General features: G+C 45.5%; 1 protein-coding gene across 1 annotated transcript; it reads right to left on the minus strand.

Moving 5' to 3' along the window:
* Positions 1-8778: 8778 nt before the first annotated feature.
* PRDM2 (PR domain containing 2, with ZNF domain) lies at positions 8779-23492 on the minus strand. The gene is made up of 5 exons (XM_009867965.1): positions 23444-23492; positions 19071-19129; positions 15627-15732; positions 10771-15136; positions 8779-8899 (listed from the first exon to the last, which is right to left on the minus strand). Exons 1-5 carry the CDS (start codon positions 23490-23492, stop codon positions 8887-8889), a joined length of 4593 nt encoding a protein of 1530 aa, XP_009866267.1. The 3' UTR covers positions 8779-8886.
* Positions 23493-23816: the final 324 nt, after the last annotated feature.

The following is a 23816-nucleotide window of genomic DNA, read 5'->3' on the forward strand; positions in this document are numbered from 1 at the left end:
GGAGGGGGAGGGGAGCCAAACACCCGCAGCCCGTAGGAGCTGGGACTGAGGTGGCTTTTTATAGCCCTGTCACCCCGCACCTGCTCCCACCATCACCCGGGCTGGGCTGAGCGGAGCCCGGCGAAAGGAAAGGGGATCCCCAGCGGCCCAGCAACAGGGGCTCTGCGGGGAAGGGCGAGTGGCTGCACCCCACCTGCATCCCGCACCCACCGACCCGCGCCACGGCCAGCCCTCTGCAAAGCGGCATTTTGGAGCAGTCCTAGCCAGGAGAAAAAGAAAAAAAGAGGAGGGGGGTAAGAAGAGAAAGGAATGGCATCAGAAAACGTCCTGTGCTTGTGTGAAAAAGGGCACGGAAAGCAAATGTTAGGTAGCAGGAAGGATTTATCTACACCATGTTTTCTGGGTCAGCTACAACTTTTATATCGGAATAAATAGTTTTGCTAAATGTACTAGCTGTACCACAAATTAAACCTAAACCAAAAGTTAAACAATGCTATTTTTTTTACATATAGACAGGGCCTAAACCTCTCTGTCAACTGAAAGCACGCCCTAACGAAATAGAGACACAAATCACTGAATTCAGTGAGACCCCAAGAAAAAGCAATACTGAAAGTGTTCTGTGGGACAAGCCAGTGCTGTAATCCCACATGTCACACGCAGAACGGAGTGATTCGCAGAAAATCTGCAGCCTTAAAGCAGAGGCAGCAAAAAAGGTAAAGGTTCCCCTGTCACCTCGCATTGCTACTCCCGAAGTTAAATGTCTCCTGAACACCTCAGAAATTGCACCTTATTTGTCTAAAATCAAATTCCTATTTCCAGACACCTTCCTGGGCCCCTGAGCCTTGAAACAGCAACACACACGAGCCAGGCGGCGAGTGAAAATGCCACAGCCCGGTTCACACCCTTCCCTCAGACATTCGCAGAATATGTTTGCCATTTTTAATGCAAATTGCCATTTTTGATGCAAATTACCTCGTCCTCTACCACACCTGTGCAATTCGTCTGAGTCGCCAGTTCAGTTCACCAGAACTCTCCCAGAAAAATAAGGCACGTCGCTTGGGACGAAGGCTGGAGCGATGGGACACGGTTCCTGGTCACACCAGCGAAATTCAGTGACCAGAGGAATGTGATCAGCGTTCAGGTAGTTGCATTGTTGCCTCAGCTAAAGTGTGTTTTTCTTGCAGGACTTATGCTACACTCCCACTCTAAAAAGCCCCACGTGTATGGTCCAAAATTTCAGAGACAGGCAGCGCAACATCTAACGAGAGACGTGTCAGGGACGCACTCTACCAAAAGTGTTTCCGACTCTCAAATAAAAGAGGATCCCTGCTGACACAGACTGCCTTCAAAGAGAATGGACTGTCTGGGAAAAAGAAAAAAAAAAAGAGGTGTGAATGTTTAGGCCTAAGATTGTGGCTCTGCAGAATTAGGCTGGGCAGTTGTACAGGCCAGAAGGAAACCAAGGTTCAGGGCATAAATAAAACGAGATTTCTGGGCTTTCTGCTCTCAGTGAGAAGGAACCCAGCTGGCATGTCCTCTCTCGCACGAGCACACTGCTTAACGGGAAAGCAAATCCACAACATAAGGACTTGGAAAAACATCAACCACCAATTCCATGAATAATTTATGCACTTTCTTAAGTGAAACAAAACACTGAGCGGGACAGAGGTCTGCCAAGAGCGTTTTGCTGAGGAGGACGCCCCTCTGTCCTGCAGTCCCGCACCTCGTTGTACGAAGGAGCAGGGAGGAGCAGAAAGGATCTTCACGTGCTGCACTGCAGCTGTTCTGAGACTTGGGTGCGTTTATTTACAAAAGCGGTGAAAAAGCTGCAACTTGTCAGGATTTTATCTTGCAATCACGTGACACTAAAGGACATAACACGAACGTTATGATTTTATGGTCAGGCCCTTCATGAATCTAAACTGGAAAAACCTGTTCCGGAGATCCTTTGCCTTCTCAACTCTCAGAAGATACCCACCAGCACTCTCTAACCACAGCTGTTCAAAGGATTTCATACCTTTAGAGTAGCAGTGCTCCCCCACAGTAACTCTAGAATTGTTCTGTTTCACGCGTGTGCTCTAGAGTTCAAGCTCCCTCGTTGTTGATTCAGTTCCACTCCCAGAGGAATCCTGCCTCAGAGCACTATTAACTCAGCGATGATCCCCAACCCAGCACTTGGAACTGCTAGAAAAAAATCTCACACCATGCCTACAACTCATCCGAGGAACCACCTAAAATTAACGTATCAATATCGTTTTACTTAAACCTAACTAGATTTTCAGAAGCAACTAGTGATCTAAGTAGCCGCGTCAAACGGATTCGGCACCAAGGACGGCTACCGAGCTCCTTCAGAAGATCAGTCTCCTTCGCGGTACTTCAAACTGAGCTCAAAGAAATTATTGGTCACTTTAAGAAATCTTGTTCTAGGTCGATAAATTTAGATGAAGAGCATCGCGTCAGCAATTTATCTTCCTGCCCTTTTACAGAAGCACCGTGTGAGCCAAAAGGTGAAGTCCATTGGATTAAAACCAGCAGTACTCAAACACGCCTTCCGTGCTGTCGAGTAATCCAATCTGATAATTTGATAAAAAGTTTGGATCTACCAAATCAGAGTCATGACAGAGGCAAAGAATGAGAAAACCTTACCACACACGAGGCAGACTGTAGCTGATTTTTGTTGAGCTTTACCCAGAAATGGTTACTCTGAATGAGTTCGAAACGATTACTGAGGGCTCGCAGAACTAGTGTGACCCCTCAGTCCTGAACGTCTCATTACATAACAAAGAAACCACAGAACAAAATGTGCTTTTGATTTAAAAAGACAGATGAGTGAAAGCATTTGCCGTAATGAACGGGGAATAGAACTTTGGTCAAGCTCCTGTGACAGCGGAGTTTCAACGTGCAACTCCTCAAAGCAGCTCAATGATGGAAGAATTCATTATTCCTCATCTTCCTACCTCCTTCCACACAGTGACGTTTAGCAGAAATCACAGTACCTAAGCGAAACGCTGAACAAATTCTACCATCAAGCCACAGCTGGAACGGGACCCGAGCTGCACAGAGTGAGTTTGCTCCGTCTGCCCCAGCTCTTCCAAAGCAAACTCCCTCCAAGAGCGGTGCCGCAGCCGCACCACCGCTCGCAGGTCAACACCTGAGCACAGCGCGGGCAACAGCCCAGCTCCATCCGCTGCCCCTTGCAGGTGACACGTCCTTTTGTTCTCAGCGAAACCCCTCCCCGAAAAAAAGCCCTCGTGTTTACCGTAGGCATTTAACTTTGCTGAGTAGCGTCGCCCAGCCGCAGAAGGAATGCAGGCAGGCTTTGCTGAAAGCGGCCCAGGTAGGAGATGATTTTTGGTTTTTTGACCGACCCAGGGTGTTAGGAGGGGTGCGAGGCTCCCTTTTGCTGTCCCTTGGAAAGGCAGCACACGTCCCGTGTGGGGCAGCACCTGGCACACACGGACCGCATTTCGGATAAAAAGGAGCATCACCCTCTGAATAATCAAAGCTTGCTTCTCACAACCCTTGGGCAGTTTCTGGAAGTCCTGTTGTCCAACACATGACTCAGAGACCACGTTTGGCTTATAAAACATAAAAGTCTTACGGAAAATAAACGGAGAGATATATACCCACAAAGTGCATGTTGCTGATTACTGCACTATGTTCTGCAAACCACTCTGAACCAATTAGAAACAGAGCAGCTACCTTTGAGTTTCAGTGCTTAACTGCCCTGCATCTGAAAGAAAAAGCACAGTGGTGTTTAATGCTCTTTTTCGGATGCAGGCTTTCAAAAGTACGCTCTACCAACCGCATTTTTTAAGACTCACTGAGAGAAGTAAACGTGCAGGATCAGCAAAGAATGAAAAGCCATGAAGGATGCGTGGGAAGCAGCGGTGGGGCTGACTCGGTGGCAGCGAGGCTTCCTCCTGGCTAAGGAAGAGGTTTCCAAGTGGTCAGTGGCTGCAGCCTGGGACCCGGACACAGAAAAGGGCTCAAATTCCTCCTGCGCCTTTCTGAGATCCGCCAGTGACGCTCTGGTAGAGACGGGAATGCTCGACACCACCACCTCCCTTGCCCCTGTCTGTCTGATCACCCACCTGCATTTCACACATTGGGGGCTCCCTGCCCAACTGCAGGCTCAGCGTAGCACGGAGCAGCACCCAGTGCGGCTCCAGTCTGCCTGTTCCCCGGGGCTTAGCTTCTCTCAAGAAGGCCCCTGCAAGCCATTGCCTCAACTGCAAAACAAAGATCCCAAGGGAAGTTTAGGAAATGACATCAGGTCACTCATACACGTGGAATAAATACCCACCTTTAATAACATTAACATCGTGCATTGTCTCATTTAGTGTGTCAAGGGGGCCACTAACAATACACTTGATGTATCATGCCTCTCTTGGGGAGGATCTTTTGCATCTTGCTCTGGAATAGAATAATATTCCTCACCTTTCCCCTCTTCCAAAACACACTGGAAGCTCCCACAAATGCCCTCTTGCATTAGAAAAGCTGCTATTCAAGCTCCATCCTATGAACTGTGACACGATGTCAACCCAACCCAATCTAATATGCAACGCTAGAATTACAATGGCATGCGCAACAGGAAACTACGGATTTTTACTGCAATCTGAATATATGCTTTTCTGAAATCGCTTCAACATTTGAATTTGTCCTTTATTTCCAAGGGTTTTATAAGGCATCTCTTTTGAGTAGCTTTTGGCTTTCCATTTACTAGACAGTGGGTAACTGTGGAGCAATCCACCTCAGCGGGTACCCGGGTTACTGTGGCCGTGTGGGTAAAGCTTTAAGGGGTTCCCATTGAACTTTGCTCTAAGACTTGAGCATCCGACTGCCGAGCGCTTTTCAGAACTCCAGCTACGGCTTAAAAACACCAAACGTGACACGGTAAGAATCCTACAGGTACTAACACTCTACTTTTCAATATCATCTAGAGGTGACCCAAATTCAGCTTTGCTTTATATCAGTATCAAAGTATCTTCAGTCACTACTACAGAACATCAGGCTAGTCCTAAGAGTCTCTTTCTAATTTGTTGCCAGTTTAATTAAATACAAAATACGGAAGTTTACCTCTTTTCATAATTCACTTACCACAAAAGCTCAGATCCAAACCAGCACGCATCCGTTGTTGCCAATCTATCCTTCAGCTCACTTCCATCACGAATAAAGCACAACGTCGTGTGACGTGTGTAAATCACGCATGCGGTAAATCAAAGCTACAACTCGTATGCCAGGTCTTCTGAGCTCTCTTTCTAAGGTCACTCACAAGCTATTTGTCTGCCACAGGTTATCACCAGCTGAATTTGACTCCAGTAAAAGCCAGAACCGGCCCCGTAAGCTTGGAAATGAAAGTCACACACCTCAGCAAGTGAAGGGAGTGCTCGTCTCTGTGTTTGAAACTGAAAACTTGCACCTGGAATCGCCCGGATTTAGTTTGCTATGACAGCTCCCTGAAGAAAACCATCACGAACTGAACGAGAACCTTGAACAAAGGGCTCCCGATACAAACTGCTGACAGAACAGAGCCCCAGCAACAGCCCAGCCCGGCACCAGGCTGCTCACAGCAAGGGCGAGGAGCTCGCAGGGCTGCACCCCCAGCACGTCTACCCATTCTCTGGTACGAGCTGGTTTTGAACTCCTCCTAGCAAACCGCAGGATGGGAAAGAAGGAAAAAAACCAGGTAAACCCGGTGTGTTAGATGTCCCGTCTCCAGAGAGAGTTCAGCAGCACCACTTTTACTGCACCGACACCGCATTTCATCCTGACCAGCGCCTCAGCTCTGTCTGAGCACAGGACAAGGTTAACTGTTCTCACTGCCTGTTTGGATGCATTTCAAGACATGCCAGCACTTCGTGGGCATCCTTACAGCTTTCTTGTTGCGTTCAGATCATAAAGAAGCAGTTAGAAAACCCACAGAAATTCAGTTTTGCAGATGAGGCGCAACACCACCAGTAACTAGAAAAGCCGTGCGTTTCGCGTCAGTGAGGAGTTGCCTATTTGGCAACGAAATGTCCTCCCTGGTGACCAGCTCTCATCTGGGAGAGAGATGTCCATCGAACAGCACCGCACCCGGGAGTGAACCTCTCACCGTGGTGACACCCATGGACCACAGCAGGATTTACTATCACAGCAGAGCCAGCAAAGACAACAGTAAGGGGATTTCTGGCACGCCGTTAAGGAAGGAGGGGAGGTAGTCGGTTTGTGTATGACGAGTTCACTGGTGGGCATCTAAGAAATCCTTACACAGCGATCAAAACACCGAGACTGCAGGAAGACCGAACAGCAGCTGGCCTTTCATTTGTCAGCAACAGAAGAAAGATGTGAAACTAGTTAAGTTCACGTCCCGTCTTCATTAACTTCAAAACTAGGGAAGAGTTTTTACCCTTTTTTCCATGTTTCCCAATTCTTACAAAATATCCAAATACACCTACAGATATATGAACCCAAATGTTTTCACTCAGGTCAACACAGCAAAGCCTAATCAACACCAAAACTTCCCCTGCGGCTATCTAACCCCCCAAGGGATGTAACTGCTGCCAAGACCAAGAACTCCCCTTGCTCGCGGCCACGCACCCGCCCGGGGCAGCGCGCGTACTTGCACCGCAGGCGTGCCCGCAGAAACGCTCCAGGAACCATGGCATGACTTCTGCATCGCTGCACCAGATGCTCCCTATTGGGTAAAACTCAGTGAAAACTTTGTTACGGAGAGGATAACGTTCAAGGGGAGTTCTTGCCAAAAACCTTACTCCAAAGTATTAATTTGAATAGACAACTATATAAAATATTAACTTACTTCTGGACTAGCAGTGCTGACGCTCAGAAACTGGCTACTGCAATGCCCTAAGTTTTAACGGCGTCACAAGGGCTAGATGCTCTGGGAGGTCTTTTCCCAACTTAATGGCTCTGTGACTCCACCCAACTGCTGCCTTAACAGCGACAGGGGCGACTGCCAGCCCCACGGCGGGAGGCAGAGCGCACGGCTCGGTGATGGAACACGACCTTCCAAATTCTCCAGAGCCAAAACTCTTACGAGTGTTTTTTAAACTATTTCACAAGTTTAAAGCACACGAAGATAGAACATTATGTCAGAAAAAGTTGAAATGGTGTGTATAGCTTATTAAAATGGTTTAAATTTATTAACCCTGCCCACAACTGAACCCCCCGCAAAGACCTAAGCCTGACCCAGTAGTGTCAAACTGGCTTCAGTGAGCTGGGCACAGACCAAAGGATGCAAGCACACTTAATTCCTTCTAGATGTACATTGTTGTCGGTTTTCCCAGCGCATCTGGTTTCCATACAAAAGGCAAGCTTCCCACGAGTTTGTAAAAAGTCTCCTTTATTGGTTACAGTTATATAAAACGTGTCAGGGTAGTTCCATCTAGTCGGTCACTAAGCGCTTGCAGCACCGCAGAGACACGTGAACACTGGGGCGAGGGACAGGGGGAGGCACGCTGGAGGAGAGAGACCCCTCCCCGGGGGCTTACCTGCACTTACTGTGCCTTCAGCAAGGCTACAACGTTCAAAAGCAACGACAACCCCACTTTAGGTCAGATTGTAACTTTTAATGTTTTCATGAGAATAGTCTTTATAGCAGTCTCCAAGAGAAGAAACAATATAACTAACAGCAAACTTTAATAGAGGAACATGCTCCGAGATTAACAACCCCAAAATGAAAACAAAACAAAATTAATGTAAAATGTAAATCACATATAGTACAATTGAAGTGTCCAAAACAATTTAAATAATTTTAAATATTTTATTTTTTTTTAAACTCGCTACAAATGCTTTATACAACATTTCAACATAAAGTCCCCATAACAGAAATGTAACAAAATGGGAATGATAGTGAGAGTGAAAGTGGCACAAATTCACCAAACAAGTATTAAACTACAAATTTTAAGAGGTAGATTACTTTTTTTAAGTTGAGAACAAAAAATAAAAGGGCTGGCTGTATAAAGAAACTAGTCACTTGCCATCAGTTCTGTCATTAACTGTGAAAGCTATGTGAGCACGTGGCAAACGGAATTTCCATAAAAAGCCGTTATGAACAACCGACCAATTCGTTGTCTTAAGTTATTAGATAGAGGTGTACAACCTTTTAGAGCAATTATATATTTAACTTTCAAAATATACAGGTATGTAGTCCTGGTCTAGCCTTCTTATCGATAAAAAGATACACTGCATTCATTATATATATAGTATTTAGAAACTGATATCAGTATTTCATCGCTATATAAAGTTTCATTCGCGTGTATAAATAGGAATTTGGAAAATCCATAAAACATCCAAATCGGGCTTTCTCCCATCATGTGCTGGACATCTAAAAGACTCAGAGAGGGAGGAGAAGGCGAGAAGGAAAGGAAACTGCCGCGCTAGGCTGGCCTGTGCTCATTCACTGTGACACAAGGCTTTAAGAGACTTAATGCAAGGCGAAAATACTTTGAGTGCAGCAATCGTCCTTGTCCCTGAATCTACACTGAGCCACCGGCAAAACGAAGGAACGGGCTGCGCCGAGGACGCCGCTGCCTGTGGCACAGCAGGGCGTGCACCGAACCGGGCGACGCGAGAGCAAAGGACCCGGCTTAGCGAATCCCACTCTTTCTCTCGGCGGTTTTTGGGGGGGTGGTTTTAACGGTACCCTTCTCTTTGATCTGAATCGTCCTGTAGCCCAGCGTATCAGGCCCGAAATCAGAAAACCTGTGCCTGACAGCGAGTGTGAGCGAGAAGCCCGCAGGCAATTTTATGGCTGTGAGTCAGCTGCAGCTGGGGTCGCAAGCTTGCTGGATTTCACATCCACTGGCGCAGCGCTTATCCTAAGTTGAGCATGCAACAGCTCTACCATGTCATTAAGGGGGTTTGGTTTGGTTTGGTTTGTTTTTACAGGAGATTCCTAGAAAATAAGAAACAAAAACTGAAGATAAACAACAAAACAAACTAGTTGTGAACGGAGTACGTTTACACAGAAAAACGGAAAGGTGAAAAACAAACCTGGAGACAAGTATTACATGCAGCAGCTTGTCAAAAATAATAAGATTTCCTGGGAAAATCCCCAAGCCAACAATGCCCCCGTAGTGTACGATCAAAGTTAGCCTGGGCTGACATTAGTGTATAAAGGCAAAAAAAAATCTCCATACTATATATTTGATATAAAAAATCCCTGCTAACTAGACAATCTAAATTTATGAACATTACATCAGGAAAAAAAAAGCAAGAATTCTAGCACAGCTACGCACCAAACCAGGGAAGAGTGCAAGCTGCCAAAGAGAACTGACAGTGTCTGAGACAGGCAAGGAAATCGTACCCCAGGTAAGCTGCTGTTTACCTCAGATACCACTGAACAATTCCCATGTGCACAGATCTCCAAGTACTGGGTTATTCTGCTTAAGGTCAAACGATTAATTTAGACAGAAAGATGTGTCATTCCGGCTTCGAATTCTGCTGATCTGTTCTAGCATCACATAAAATAGTTTCACACATCACACTACGAGTGCAGCTGATGAGAATTAAGCAACGTGATGTTTATGTCCTAAGAGAACAGGCCTGGTAGATATTTCTTGTTCCTTGAAGGCATTCTTCACACCATTAGTCTCCAAATTCCAGTAACATTTTTCTCCTTCAACACATCCTTATTTTGGTACTGACTGCTTTCAGTCAAAGTCCCCTCTAGCACTTTGAAATAACTCTGTAACAGCGAACCTTTCTAAAGTAATTCCTCAAAACGCTTCCCTGGGAGCTCCTCACCGCGAGACCCAGGAGCTGCGACCCGTGAGGATTCTGCCACTTCTTGACCAACTCTGCCGGAGGACACTCACTGCCTGTTCTTCCCCCTCCTTCACTACCCATTAGTTTGATAAAAACACGCCTCCCCCCAGCCCTGACTCGGGTGTTAATCACAGCCACGCACTGCAACCACCACCACAACTCTGAGCTCCCCGGGAGCCTGGAGAAAGTTACTCCAAGACCAACAGAAAAGTTAAAAACACTTTGCAGGAATATCCTCTCGGTTGGAGAAACTACATGAAGACGGAAGTCCGGACTCAGGCAGAGAGGTTAAGATTTTATTTATTTATTTAAATATTATCCTTTCTTGTGATTAAAATGCTTCTCAAAAAGAAAGAGAACTTCAATTATAAAACTTGTTTATACTGAAACATGAGCATGACACTTCTAACAAATTTACACATTCATGTAACTTTTCTTACACATCTATTTCCCTTATATTAAGGATTTAATGATCTGACTCCATTAGTATGCACATACATTTTTGAAGTATTTGGTCATGGTTTGGGGTTTTTTGCTATACGATGGGAACGCTTTTTATTAAAAGCCAACAACACAAGTTATTTTAGTGAGTAAAAGACGTAGCCATCACTTTTAGCTTAGCGAACTGCCATAAAGGAAATCTGGAGGGATTTCAGGCCACCAGATGTGTCTGAAACCAAACACAAGCTCAACGTCTCCAATAACACCAGGATGAATGACGTTCAGTTTATTCGCACCCAGGTACCGACAATTTTTTCCAAAGCTTTCAATCCAGTTAAAGACACTGGTCTATACAAACTATGTATAGTTTCATAACAACATGACAAAACGTATCAAGTAGGTACATCAGACCTCAGCACCACTGAGCTACTTCACCGTGGTTCAGGAAATGCAATCTTTTTTTATTTATTTGAGAAACTCAAAAAAAAGACCAAGAAAATTGACAAAACCGCAAGCATTGTGTTCCTGTGGTGTTTCAACTTCAAATTAAACGCTTACCTGAAATCTTTTAGCTCTTGCTTTGTACTGCTTTCATCTCGCTTGTTTTCTGTCGCCTCCGCGTTTGCCGCTTGCTGGAGGCTCCGTGTGATGGGTCCCCCAATCCTCTCTCTGGACTTGGCCGCGAACCTGTCTGCCTTCTTCTTGCTCGCCACAGCGGACTTACTCGGCAGAACAGTTTTATTATTCCTTTGTATCCTGACGTGCAATTTCCGGGACGCTTTGCTCGAGATCCCAGAGGAACTGTTCTTAGCGACCACCTTAGTCTTTTTCCCATCGACATGGGACATTTTGGACACTCTGACAGGACTAGAGTTCCTCAGCGACGAGGACGAATTTGGCTTTTTAGATCGCATGGGAGGTGCAAACTTGACGTTTTGTTTCGATCTGAAGGACGCCGAGGGAAGCTGGATTTGAGCAGGTCCTGAGGTTCGTGCTCTTGTCTTGCCCAAGTGCGGCTGCATGCTCTGCATCTTGATCTCCGCGTCCGCTGTTCGCCTGCGCTGGCTGTTGCCTTTTTCACTGCTTGCCGGTGAAGAACTGGCACTTTTTTTGGACGAATTCTTTTTAGAGGAGGGAGAGATGGGTTTTTTGGGACAGCTGTACGACGCGTGTTTGTTCAAACTTCCAATGTAAGTGAACTCTCTGTTACAGTAGGGGCAGATGTGAGAGTCGGACTCGGCTGGGTTGTTTTTCAGTTCTGCCTTCTGCTGCGCAGATTTCTTCTTCTGCAAGATCGCTTTCTGGACGAGCTGGTTTTTCTTTCTCAGTGCACTTATTTTTAGTTTGTTTGAGGACATTTTGCTAATCTCAACATTGAAATTAAGTCTTTTAGGCTGGCCCATCCGCCTGAAGGCATTCTTGCCGGGGCCGGCTAGGACCACCAGGCCGTTCTTGGGCTGCACCGTCTGTTTCAGCGGCACCGGATTTTTTTTAGGGGTGTATCTCTTTTTGTCACTGGCAGACGCACAGGCCAGTATGTGCTTGTGTAACTCGGGCATGTTATCGACACTCTTCCCGCACTTTGTGCACCGAATGGCAGTAGTAAAAGTCTGTGGAATATTGTGGGTAGTGAAGTTTGTTGCGGTAACTCCAATACCCATAGGGTTCCGATGGTGATACTGAAAGGGAGGCGGCTTAAAGCTGGGGTAGTGTTGATTGAGGCCCATACGAACATCTGGATCTTTAGATTTTACTCCGGAAGCCATTATTTTGATAGTAGTATAAAGCTCTTCGGAGGAATCATTTAGATCATCGTCATCCTCCTCCTCTTTAGAAGGTTCCAACGACTCTTCCGGCAGGCTCTGCATGTGCTCCATGTTTGCCTTACTGGGGTCAGTGAAGTTCTGGGGTCTCAGAGTCCCGCTTTCAAACTCGTGATGCGTGCACTCTTTGTCTGGATGGAGATCCCGCTGGTGCTGTTGCAGATTGCACAAGAAAGCAAACTCCTTTTTACAGACCGAGCAAACAAAGATATTTCCTACTCCGTGAAGCAGAAAGCGATGTTCTGACAAGTCTGTTTTATCCCTAAAAAGCTGCACGCAGAATTCACATTTGAAGGGCCATTCTTCAGCATGAATGGATAAATGCTTCGTTAGGTCTTTAATGGAAAGAAAAGGTGATTCACAGACATTGCACACAAAGCTCTTATTGAATGTTTCCTGCACCGCTCCAGAGTCACTCGAAGTATGAGGATCTTCTCTTGCTTTCTGTTGTTCGTTTTCAGCTTCTTCCTGTTTTATTATCGGGAGAGTATTTTCAAGGTTATCAGCAGAGGAAACAACAGAAGAAACTACAGAAAGAGGAGGCGGAGATGGAGACGACGATGATGACGAGGAGGAGAAGGAGGAGGAAGAGGAGGAGGAGGAAGAGGAAGAGAGTGTAGGAGGGCCAGGTGAAGCAGCAGAAATAAGCGGTTCAACAGAAGGGACAGGAGATGGAGAAGGAGAAACCGTAGGCGAAAGAACCGGCAGTGGGGACTGGGTGGTAGTGTTAGACAGCGGCGATGGACAACAAGAAGTGTTCGTGGCACTGGCAGAGACGTCTGGAATCGACAGTGGCACGGTTGGAAGAAGTGGAGGAGGCGACGTAGCAACTGTTAACACGGGCGGGGGGGAAGGAGGGTTGGTTGGGGTTAACAAGGGAGGCAGCTGGCACATGGAAGGGGCCGCAGGCGCCTGTGGCGCAGGGGAGACGGAGGAACTAAGGGGCTGAGTGTCGACAGAAGACGACGCTGACAGACTGGGGTCCCTGTCAGGCTCTGCCTGAGGCTCCGGGGCTTTGCTGGGGCTCGTGCTCCTGTTGGTGCCGAGCGCGCTGTCTGGGGCCACATCCGTCCCGTTGTACTCGTTCAGCAGAACCTTCTGTAACATGCAAGTGGTCGGCTTCTTCTTTTTAACACCACTGCAGGTTGGCTGCATGGAATTTTCTTTATACTCCCTAATTTCTACATCACTGCAAGGCTTCTTATGTACGCTTAAATCTAAAACAGATTCCCAGGGAACCTGATTCTTATTTTTGACATCAGCCCTCTGTTTCACACCACTAGACAAATCCAGGGGCTGCTGGTTGCACACGTTGCCAAAAGTCGGAGCTGCTGTCCAGTCTTTTCCTATTTTGTAGTCTTCAAAGCAAAGAGGGCTCAGAGTGTCTTTTTCCTCCCTTCCCGTCAAGCTCCAAGCAGGTGAGTTGCTGTGGCTTTCTAGCTTTGGCATTTTTGAACCCCGAATATTCTCATTCCACACAGTTTTTCCCTCAGCTGATTTGACAAAGTCTCGAAGTACTGGACTGTGCTGTGGAGAACTGGGAGGAGAGCTGGTCCTTCTTTTAAACCGACTGGATACCGGAGGCAAAATTGGTGACGATGTAACAGAAGGTCCGAGTTTAGGGATTTCACTTGATGGAGTTATCTTCTTACTGTCCTGTGTCTGAAGCAGCTGTTTTAATTTCGATGACAAATAAACACCTTTTTCTTTATGGAACGGTAGGCTTTCTGTTGAAATGCTAAGAGGAAGGCTTAAGGAACCAGTAGGAGTAATAGGTTCTGGGTCTATTTCGGTTTTTACTTTTGGTACGAGAGGAGGGCTGGCAGTTCTCCTCTTTTTGGATTCGTTGCTCCCACTGCCAGAGGGTTCCTTTGGAGGTTCATTCATGTGTGTCTGCGTAACCTTTACATTTGAGGAGATTTCCACCGTGACCGGACTGATTATACAATTCAGTCCATATAAATCTGCAGAGTTGGACTCCATCTGAATGACATCACAATTGCTAGTGCTGCTGTTGGACTGAATTTTACCGTCGATGTAATAATTTAAATTTTCAGAGATGTTGCTGGAAATATCCATAATATAGACATCATCTACTTCACCTTCCTCTTCGATTTCTGTACTTGCTATATATACATTCTGCACTGGTGGGGGCTGCTCCATCTGAAGCGGTGGCTCTTCAGTAAAGAATCCTTTTCTTCTGACACCTTTGGGAATAAGATGACGCTCGTGAACCCTACGCTGATGCCTCCGCATGTTGGTGTGAGTGCCAAAAACCTTTTTGCAGTATTTGCACGGATGTAACTCTTTGGGCTCCTTATTTTCCTCGGCAAAAGCAGAGTTTGACATTTCTTGGGAAACCTTCTCTGAATCCAAGACAACAGGGTCTTGCACGAGACTGGAAACATTCAGGTCATCTTTAAGACCATCCTCCACAATGACTTGGTTCTCAGCAACATTGTCCAAGTGGTGTGATGACGTTAGTGTTAAGAATGGTTTCCTTCTCGGCCCCGCCTCGTGGCGCCGCTCATGCCTTCGCCTGTTGATTTGAGTACCAAAGGCTTTCCCACAATAGCGACACTTGAAAGCGTGGTTAATGGTAGATATATGGATGTGCATGTGGCGTTCAAGTCCTTGCTTTGTTGTAAACTTCCTCTCACAATGCTGACAGGGAAACATGAACGATTCCTGAACATCACCGTTGGACTCGCCTCTCGCTTTTGGAATTTTCACAACAAGTTTTTTCTTTGGAGAGCTCTCTGGAGATTCTTCGGACGTACTCTTGTGCTCTTCCATCGAGTCTAGCTTTTCTTCACATATCAAAGGCATTTCAGCACTTTCTTTAGGCATACTGGTGTCTTCTATCTCCTCTTCATCTTCCTCTTCATCCTCCTCCTCCTCTTCATCATCATCTAAATCATCTGATGCACAGTTTACTGCTTCTCCTTGTTTGTCTTCAGATACCACTTGTGGTTCACTGGCAGGGCTGGGGATGATCAGCTTTGGAAGCACATCTTGATTTACCATCTCCTGAATCACAGCTGTTTGCTCTAGGGACAGTACAGCAGAAACAGAGGGCATTTCACCTTCCTCTTTGTGACCTGATACACAAAGGAGGAAAAGAATAGCATGAGACCTTTGTACCAAACCAAAGTACGTTACACCTTTCTTCTACCTTCTCCTCTAACACCACATATCCAACATTTATGACCTAACACAGTAGCACAACTTCTCACTGTGGTGATTCAGTGCCCAGAGTGAAGGTGTATTCAGAAACTTCCTTTTTGGAACATTTCAAGAAACTTCCCTGACTTCCTCTCTGTCCCCTAGGTGGGGCATAAGATGCCTGGAACAGCAGTGCACACCTTGTGCAAGCGGAAGGGATGAAAGAGTGAAGGAACAGAAGTTACAGGTCAAAAGTAGCTCAAAAGAAGAAGTCCAAAAGAAACCAATACCTATACAGAGCATTAAGCATTATTAGTTTGGGCAAACAATATAAACTTGTTTGCTTCGCTATGCTACCAGAACACTCTTTACACACTAACCGTGGCAAAAAGTGTCCTTTGATTCCAAAAGACAGTTAGAACTCACTCTCTTTAGAATCCCTCATATCTGCAGAAGTAGAATCCAAATCAGCCTTTTTCTGGTTTGTATCCACAGCCTTCTTCCCCTTGTTTTTGTTTTCCTGAGTCTTCTTCTTTCCTGGCGAGAAAAAAAAAACAACCACCAGGTATTTATTATTCCTTTTCATCTATTTTTATTTTTCGTATTTGAGTGGCAGAATTAAAACCCTGAGCTTTGAAATGTAACAGGCTTATGTAAAGTGTTCTCCTGAGGAATACACATGACAGAGCAGTGAAAAAGGCAGCGTTCAGGTGAGGCAGGAAGTCTCTGGAGCCCAGAAGAAATTAAAAGTAAAGATAACAGTGAGTTTCTAAAAACCTAAGATTCCAAAATACTCGACTCACTTTCATAGCAAGAACGAACTATAACAGAAACGCGTCGTCCAGAGTTAAGCAGCTCACACCCTACAGTTACCCAACACCTTCGCATGGCTGTGGAGTTACTGTAGCTCACACAAGCACCTGCAAAACACGAAACTTCTTCATATACTATTAATCCTTAATGTTAATTGGAAGAACTTAGGAAGTAAAAACCCACAGAGACTTCTCTACTCGTATGAACATTCTGAATAACGATTTGAAGCGAGTTATAAGAAAAGTAACCAAGTAGTAACATCATGAGAAGACTAAGAGCAGCGTGATCTTGACCAACAAGGCAAAGACAGTAAAACCAGTTTAGATGGAACTGGGTAACAGTAACGTACAAAGGTATTTCATCGTGCCTGCTGACACAAACAAGTTTGCTAATGCTTTCCGTTAGCAAAATTAAGAGGAATTGATTAGTTGCACAGGATGACGAACACAATGAAGATCAGGGCAAAGTGGCATGACGTGAAGACCTCATCAGTGACATGAGATGAAAACTTCATTTACCAATGCACTACAAAGTTACACGGCTAATTTTTTACACTAGTCTTAAAAGATTCAGTCCTGTAATACACAGAAATTATTATGAGGTCTGTGTAACAACGAATGAAACCTCAACGTCTTCCAATCCATCTCACTGCAAGGACCACCCTCTCCACACAGACTGGTTGTTACCCCCAGCACTGGGGTGGGGGCAGACACCACTCCCACACCCTTCCTCTCAGGAACAAGAACTGCCCAGAAGCAGCAATTCAAATTCCTCCTTTGCTCCCGCCAACACACAAAATGCTGCTTTTTAAAGTGCTGACCCTTCCCTCTACTCCGAAGCGTGCATCGCAGCCCTAAATCCATTTCTTATTTAGAAGCACATTCTTCCAACTCACAATCCTGTCAACAAGTTCCCCCTTTTTTCCTCGAAAATATTTTTCACATCTTGAGCCAAGAAACTGAAGTGCCTTTTAGAAAACGTCCATGTATTCAAACTGGAAATTGCCAAGTGTGCGCTCTCCCCAGTACAACAGATCAGAGACAGGTCAGCTTTCAAAGGAAATGCTTGGGTTTATTTGAACATTCTGTTCTACCTTAATAATTACCTGCATCTCTTCTTGAGCTCAGATTTCACAGGCTCTCCCCAATCTCTGGTGTGTTTCGGTTTCAGGCACACAACTATCCTTTCTTATTTTCTTATTCCAATTCAAGAGTTTTTAGTCTGAGAAACTGAATTTTTGTTCCCTCTGGAAAATACATGCGCACTCTGCCTAATGTGAACTAGCGATTATCTCCTAATAGCCTCCAACAGTGAAACAAACCCCACGTCTAATCCTGCCACTTCTTTCACAATACATTTGTTCACTTGTCTTTTATACCAAACACCTGCCATTTGTCAGATTAAGCACCTACTTTGGTGTTAACATAGGCATAAAGAGTTCAAGTGCATCTTCACCTGCCAGGCACTGAATGCCCAATTTAAATGTCATTTTCTAGGATCGGCATCACTTGTTTCTAATCACAACCAGTAGTACCAAGACTTGAGTATGAAGGATTTCAAGCAAGCTCCCTCAAATACCTGCCAGGTCACCTGAAATTGCTCTTGACATGCCCAGCAACACAACCAACAAACATCTCGCTCCTTGGGAAGAGGTCTGAGTGCAGAATTTCAGCACGTTCCTGGGGAATCAAGCACGCACCGCAGTGCGCCCCAATACACCACACAGAGCGATGTAACAAAACGTAATTCCATCGCCAGAACCCTTTCAGTGCTAACAGCTTTTCTGCAGATGGCTTATCTGAACACCAATATCGGCATCGTGACTTAAAACGACAAAACTCTCAGTTCATCTCTCATCTCTACAGGCGAGACTGGAAACAAGAAGGAAAAGATGAGTCCGCAGGTCCCTCTCCCCTGGGCCCAACTTGGCCACGCTTAGGGCCAGGATTTTACTAGAAGGTGCAGCACAGGATGGTATCGCAGCTGAAGGGACCGGGCAATTCTCCAGCAGCACTGAACTTCAGCACAATGGCAGGTTGCTGTAAAGGCCTTCAAACCACCACCTAATTAATTCTTCCATGTAACAAGATACTGCCCTAGTATGTAAAAGCAAGAACAAAATCACTCAAGTGCTAAAGCGCACATAGGTTTTCCAAAGTGCCATCCATTTATAGATTATAAAATTTATAGTACCTCAAATCCCACTGTAACCTGGGAAATCCCAAGAGTAGCAGGATTTGTATGCAAAATTGAATTACTGAAGCCAAATACTTCCTTATGCTATTGATGGAAAGACCATTTGCAAGTTCTCCTGCTACACTCCTTAAAAAAAATCAAAATGCAACCTGCTCACTGATACAGCTGGAAACGTTTCAAGTTCTTGGCCTTTAAGCCTAAACACATCTGAAGAGAAGATTCATCTAGCACCTACTTACCCTTACTCAGAATAGCGAGCAGAATCGCTTGCGTACATGCATAATTTTAGATGCGTCAGATCAGTTTCTGACACACATCAGCTAAAGACACCGACTGATTTCTGATGTTTTCCTTTTACCAGCTTTAGTTTGTTCATTTACCAGCTGCAGTTTTCTCTGTAAAGGTTAGAAGGATCCGCTCAGGCATGGCAGCGACTGTCCCAGGCACATCCACTTCACGGCCCTGGATGTTCAATAGCAGATGCTCAGGAAGAGATTTAAGAACAGAGTAAGAGTCAAGTGATGCTTCATTGATATGTTCTCCCAGCTTTCAAGTGTGTAGAGTTCAGGACCTTTTAAAGATATTCAACAGCTTTTGATAGACCTTCCTCCAGGAGTTCTCAAAGTGCTTTAAAAATCCACGTAAACCTGAAAGATTTGCGTCATTTCATTGCTGTAGATTTGCAATTAAAAATGCAACCAACTATTCTGATGTAAAAGCTATCCGTGAGTAGTCCAAGGTCTGTCCTTAATTTTCATCTTAAGATGCCAAGAACTAACAGAAGCCTGGAGGAGGGGCGAAAAACGCCTCAGAATACAGAACCTGGTGGAAGCCTGAGCATAAGTACACACGTGCACTTACCATCAGGTTCCTGAAGGGTCCTACATGGCTGCTACTGCCAGCTGGATCCTCCACTTGGTCTAAACAAGAAAGATACAGGAATGAAACACAGGGAAAGTGAAATGGAAACAACGACAGAAGAACAAATGAAGGGCAGAACTCAGTATATGTGTATGTGCACTAAAAGAATCGCAAAAAGAAAGATGCACAGGAAAATGAATGAAGGAAAGAGATGGAAAGTAGCTACTCGTCTACAGTGACAAAGATCAGGGAGGAAGGCACCAACTTGTTTTGCAACTTAATTTTTAAACAGGGTTCCATTTTCTGCCCTTCACTGGTGGCGTAGCGAGGTCAGCACAAGCATTTCTGCCTTCACACCTCTGCAACACCTGCGTAACATTTAGCACAAACATTGCACCAACACAGGAGATCTCACGCTACTGCCGATGGCCAGATAATCACCTGATATTTATGCTGGAGTCCCATCTATTTCAGAGCTCAGACGACAAGAGCAAGAATTTGAAAAAGAGAAATAATCTTTACTTGCCCGTACTTAATTTTACTGATCAAGAATCTCAAAACAACCTACAGTTACACTGTGCTCCTATTCTTGCTGTTAACCAAAATACTATTGGAACTGTAAAACCACGGAGTTATTTCTGGAAGGATGGGCTAAGTATACTCAGATGCCAGGAGGGAAGAAGTTAAACGTTCTTTCCATCCACTTGGAGCTGAATTCTATAATTAAATATTGCTAAATTGTACAAGACACTATTATCCTTAATAACCTTTAAGTGTAGCACCAAACACGCTCACAGTTACCATCATGAGGCAAGACGGCCACTTTTATCTGGTATCAAACACTGCTTTCATGATTTACAAGAAATACGAAAGGTAAGAAAGACATTTACCTTCCCAAAATCTCGGGTGAACAAGACCGCCCTGGGCATGGCCAAAGGATAAAGGACAAATCGAGGGGTCAGACCCCGACAAACAGCCACCACCAAAGTCAGCATTTTGGCATTGGAAAGAACAAAATAAAGTCTGAGTGTATATACAAGCTAAAAAATCCTTAAGGAAAAATTCAGCAGAAGACAACTGAATGGCCATTTCCACATTATTTTGATTAATGAATTCTAAAATACTGATGCAACTTTATTTCTAATTTGAGAAGTAACTTGCTGTGCACCAGAATTCCTCTGTCTGTATTCAGAACGCTGGTAGATGTCATGCTTTTCAAAGTAAATTCCTTAAATCTTCAGGCATCTGTAAAAATCTGACTTGTTGTTTGTTCTAGAAGACAGGCTAGAAAAAAAAAAATCAATGCCTTTTACACACAGAAAAGCCATATCCAAAATAACAGTGTAAACTGCTCCAAAAAATCGAAATCCAAGTTGTGTTAGCTGGAGAAGCATGAAAAAATGCAGGAACATGTTGCAGCGACTTCTCAGAATCTTATTCAACTGTGACTGTCACAGCGTACAGATGTTAAAGCCCTTACGTAGTTAATCTAGGGAATTGACTAAACAGTGAAGTAACTAAGCACCAAAAAAAGGTATTGAATTCAAAATGTCCATTACAAAGAGGTAAATACTAAAGCAGCTGTTGTAACACGTTTTCCTCTGGTAGCATTTTAAGTGTCTTCATTTTGCTTTTCCTTTTCTTTCTTTTTTTTACCATTAGCCACAGTTCATTAAAGAGTGAAATCTTGTTTACAAAACCTTTTCATCACTATCTACCGGCACCTGGTCAGCCAGTAAAGCCAAATCAGAAACCATTTGGCTAAATAAACAGCCCCATCATCATCATGGCTGGGCTTCGCGCACAAAGACACGGGAAGGGCTCTACCCACACCTGCTACAAGCGCGCTGATGGCTGAAAAGGCCAATGCGGGATCGTGTTTGCTCGACCGCATCAGAAGGTGCCCGTCGGCCGCGGTTAGCCAGCCGGGTGAGGGTGGAGATGATCTTTGGTCAGGCCACCTTTCCTAGGGCCCTCTCCGTGTGGAGCAAGCAGTGCTCCCCTTGAAAAAGGCTGCTTGGTCACCCAGGATGGTGCCAAACAAGACCCTCATCTCCAGGGTCAGTCTCGAGCGTCCAATGTCCTGAACCACCTGCACGCAGGGCTGGGTCTGCGGCTTCCAGGGCACCTCATCACCTGCCGCTTCGTCCCTCGCCTGTCGCTACAGGACTTCACAAATGGGGGTGTAACCTTCAAGCCCGCGCAATGGATTTCTTAGGTGGGGCTCAGCGTGCACAGAATTGGCCCCAGCCTTTACTCCTCAGCTTCACCTGGCAGGCAAAGTGACGGCCAAGTCCTCGGGACGCAGGTTTAGTGAGAGTGTCCTTCTCTGAGATGGATGGCCTTACGGGGCTAAACGAGCTCCATCTGCCCGGGTTTGCAATTAGAGTTGTCCTTCTCCTAGGACGGTTGCTGGGAGGCCGGCGAGCCCACCCTACCGACCCTGCAGCTGAGACCTGGCTGGCACGGGAGACCCTGTGGGATCGCATGGGAGACCCTATTGGAGGCATGTGCCACCGCCAGCACAGCTCGCAACCTCCCGAGGCCACGCAAGCTGCTCCCTGGCGACAAGGGGGTGTCCGTGGAACAGCCCACACCTGCGTGCTAAGAGCTGTTTCCAGCCCCTGGGCCCAGCTCAGCGCTCCCCACATCTCGGGAGCACGGGCAGCTCTGACGTGCCTCACACACATCGATACATCTACTGGAGGATTATTTGTATAATCATGGGGATTAGAGAAAGTTGCTGAAAACATGACCTCAAAGCCACAAGGTTCTGCAAACATTTTATTTAAAGATCTAAGCCAACAGCCACATTGCAAAGCGCATCCCAGAGAGTCCCGGCCCAGTCAGCCGTTGGCTGTGGAAGAGGGGCTGCACGTGAAGTGCCGCAGACTTCAAACTCCAGCCTATTTCTGCGCCACACAACACCTGACTCACAGCACCCATCATCTCACAGCCCACGGTAAGCAAATTGGTTTTAAATTGCTGTCCGATGTTTTAAGTGGTTGAGGATAGGTGAGGTTTTTCCACTCAATTGTTCAAAATGTCACACTGCAAAATTACTGGAGAAAGAGGAAGCGAGAGTAAAAATAGCAGGGCTAAGTCACAAAGCTAGTCAATACTAGGCTAGGAATAGCAGGAAAAATACCTTGACGATTCTGCTTTATTAAAACAAAGTTACTTAAATATTATGACATCAATTTCCAGTATCTCTCACATGACACTACTGTTAATACAACAATAGACCAAAGCTCCTTTTAACTACCTGAATCTAACCAGTGCTTTAAACTTGCTCAGAGCAAGACTAGCTGAAAAGCTCAGAAGGCTACGTCTGAACACACACGTACCTGGGGGAGGAACAGCTGAACCCAACAATTTCCAACTTAAAATGAAAGAAAACATGAAACCACTGCCTTCCAAATGCTTTGGGGCAAAAACGCTCTTGTGCTGGCAAGGAAAATCAGTCCCAACCCAGCAGGACGCCTCCCCAGACCCAAGGCTCAGATATACAAGTATTGCACAGAACAGCTTTGGTGATTGATTATTTCCCCCTGCAACTGAACTGGTATGAGTCAAGCCAGAAAAAGCTTTTTTATTTTATTTTACAGTTGGTGTAAGATATGCTACACCAGGAGCATTTTGCAGTTTGGCTACATGCTGTGCATGCCCCCACAAAATGCTCCCCAACACTCTCTGACAAAACTCCTCCCCGAGGTGAGGTGGGACCTGCCTCTGCCATTCACAGCCACAGAGCAAGCATGACAGCGTTAACCCACTTCGTCATTTTCAAACCTAAAACTTTCTAAAACTGAGTATTAAAAAAAAACCCAACCCTGTGAAAAGGATGGAAAAGCAGCACATTTTTATTTTATTCCAGAAATTCTAAGAGTGAAATTGAAGCCATTCAAGGCACAGCTCAATTTCTGAAGCAAACATTTAATTAAATGGGATGTCCCTGAAATCCGAATGGCTACCTCCACAGGATCAGGAAGAGGCCTATTGCAACAATGCTGCCAAGTATGCCTGACTATGTGCAGAAAAAGACTACATTTAAGTGCCTCTATTACCCTGTTTCCCAATCCATCATTATTACAAATGACTGGTGGGGCAGTTGTTTGCAATACCATTATGAAGTTACCAGATAGAAGTAGCTTAGGTAGGCATCATTTTAGGCACTGTTAAGCAAATGAAACACTAAAATTGACATGAGCTATTTCACACTTCACAAAAATTACCACAATGTAATTTTAACTTCTGATTCCTCAGAACCACGAGACCAATTTCGAGCTACGCAAGATCTTAGTTCTCTGTTGTCAGTCTGCCCAAGCCTGATCGACTAAACAGCTTTACAGGTGGAGAGGGATGATACGTACAGCTCCCTACTTGAAAAACAATCCGGGAAATTCTCGAAAGCCTCGCCATCCCTTCGGGACTGAGACCCTGGGGGCTGAGCACTCGCCTTAGCTCAGGTCTCCGCATCCTCCGGTGAGCGGCCGGAGGGGAGGGAAGGGCAGCACCTGCACAGGGGCCGTTGGTGTCGGGTGAGACTCTGCAAGCTCCGCTGGCACAGGGATCTTCTCCCTCGCTGGAATTCCAAACGCAAGGGCCTGTACAGCTGCGGGGTGAAGACCACTAACAGCAGAAGCAGAGATAAACGCTGGCTTGACATCAAGAATAAAAGCAAATGCACTGAGAAGAGGTTCTTCCGTGATTTTTTCCAGAACTTGCATCTCCTCTTCCTTAAAA

The sequence above is a fragment of the Apaloderma vittatum genome, unplaced genomic scaffold (assembly GCF_000703405.1).
Source record: "Apaloderma vittatum isolate BGI_N311 unplaced genomic scaffold, ASM70340v1 scaffold20974, whole genome shotgun sequence".
Lineage (NCBI taxonomy): Eukaryota > Metazoa > Chordata > Aves > Trogoniformes > Trogonidae > Apaloderma > Apaloderma vittatum.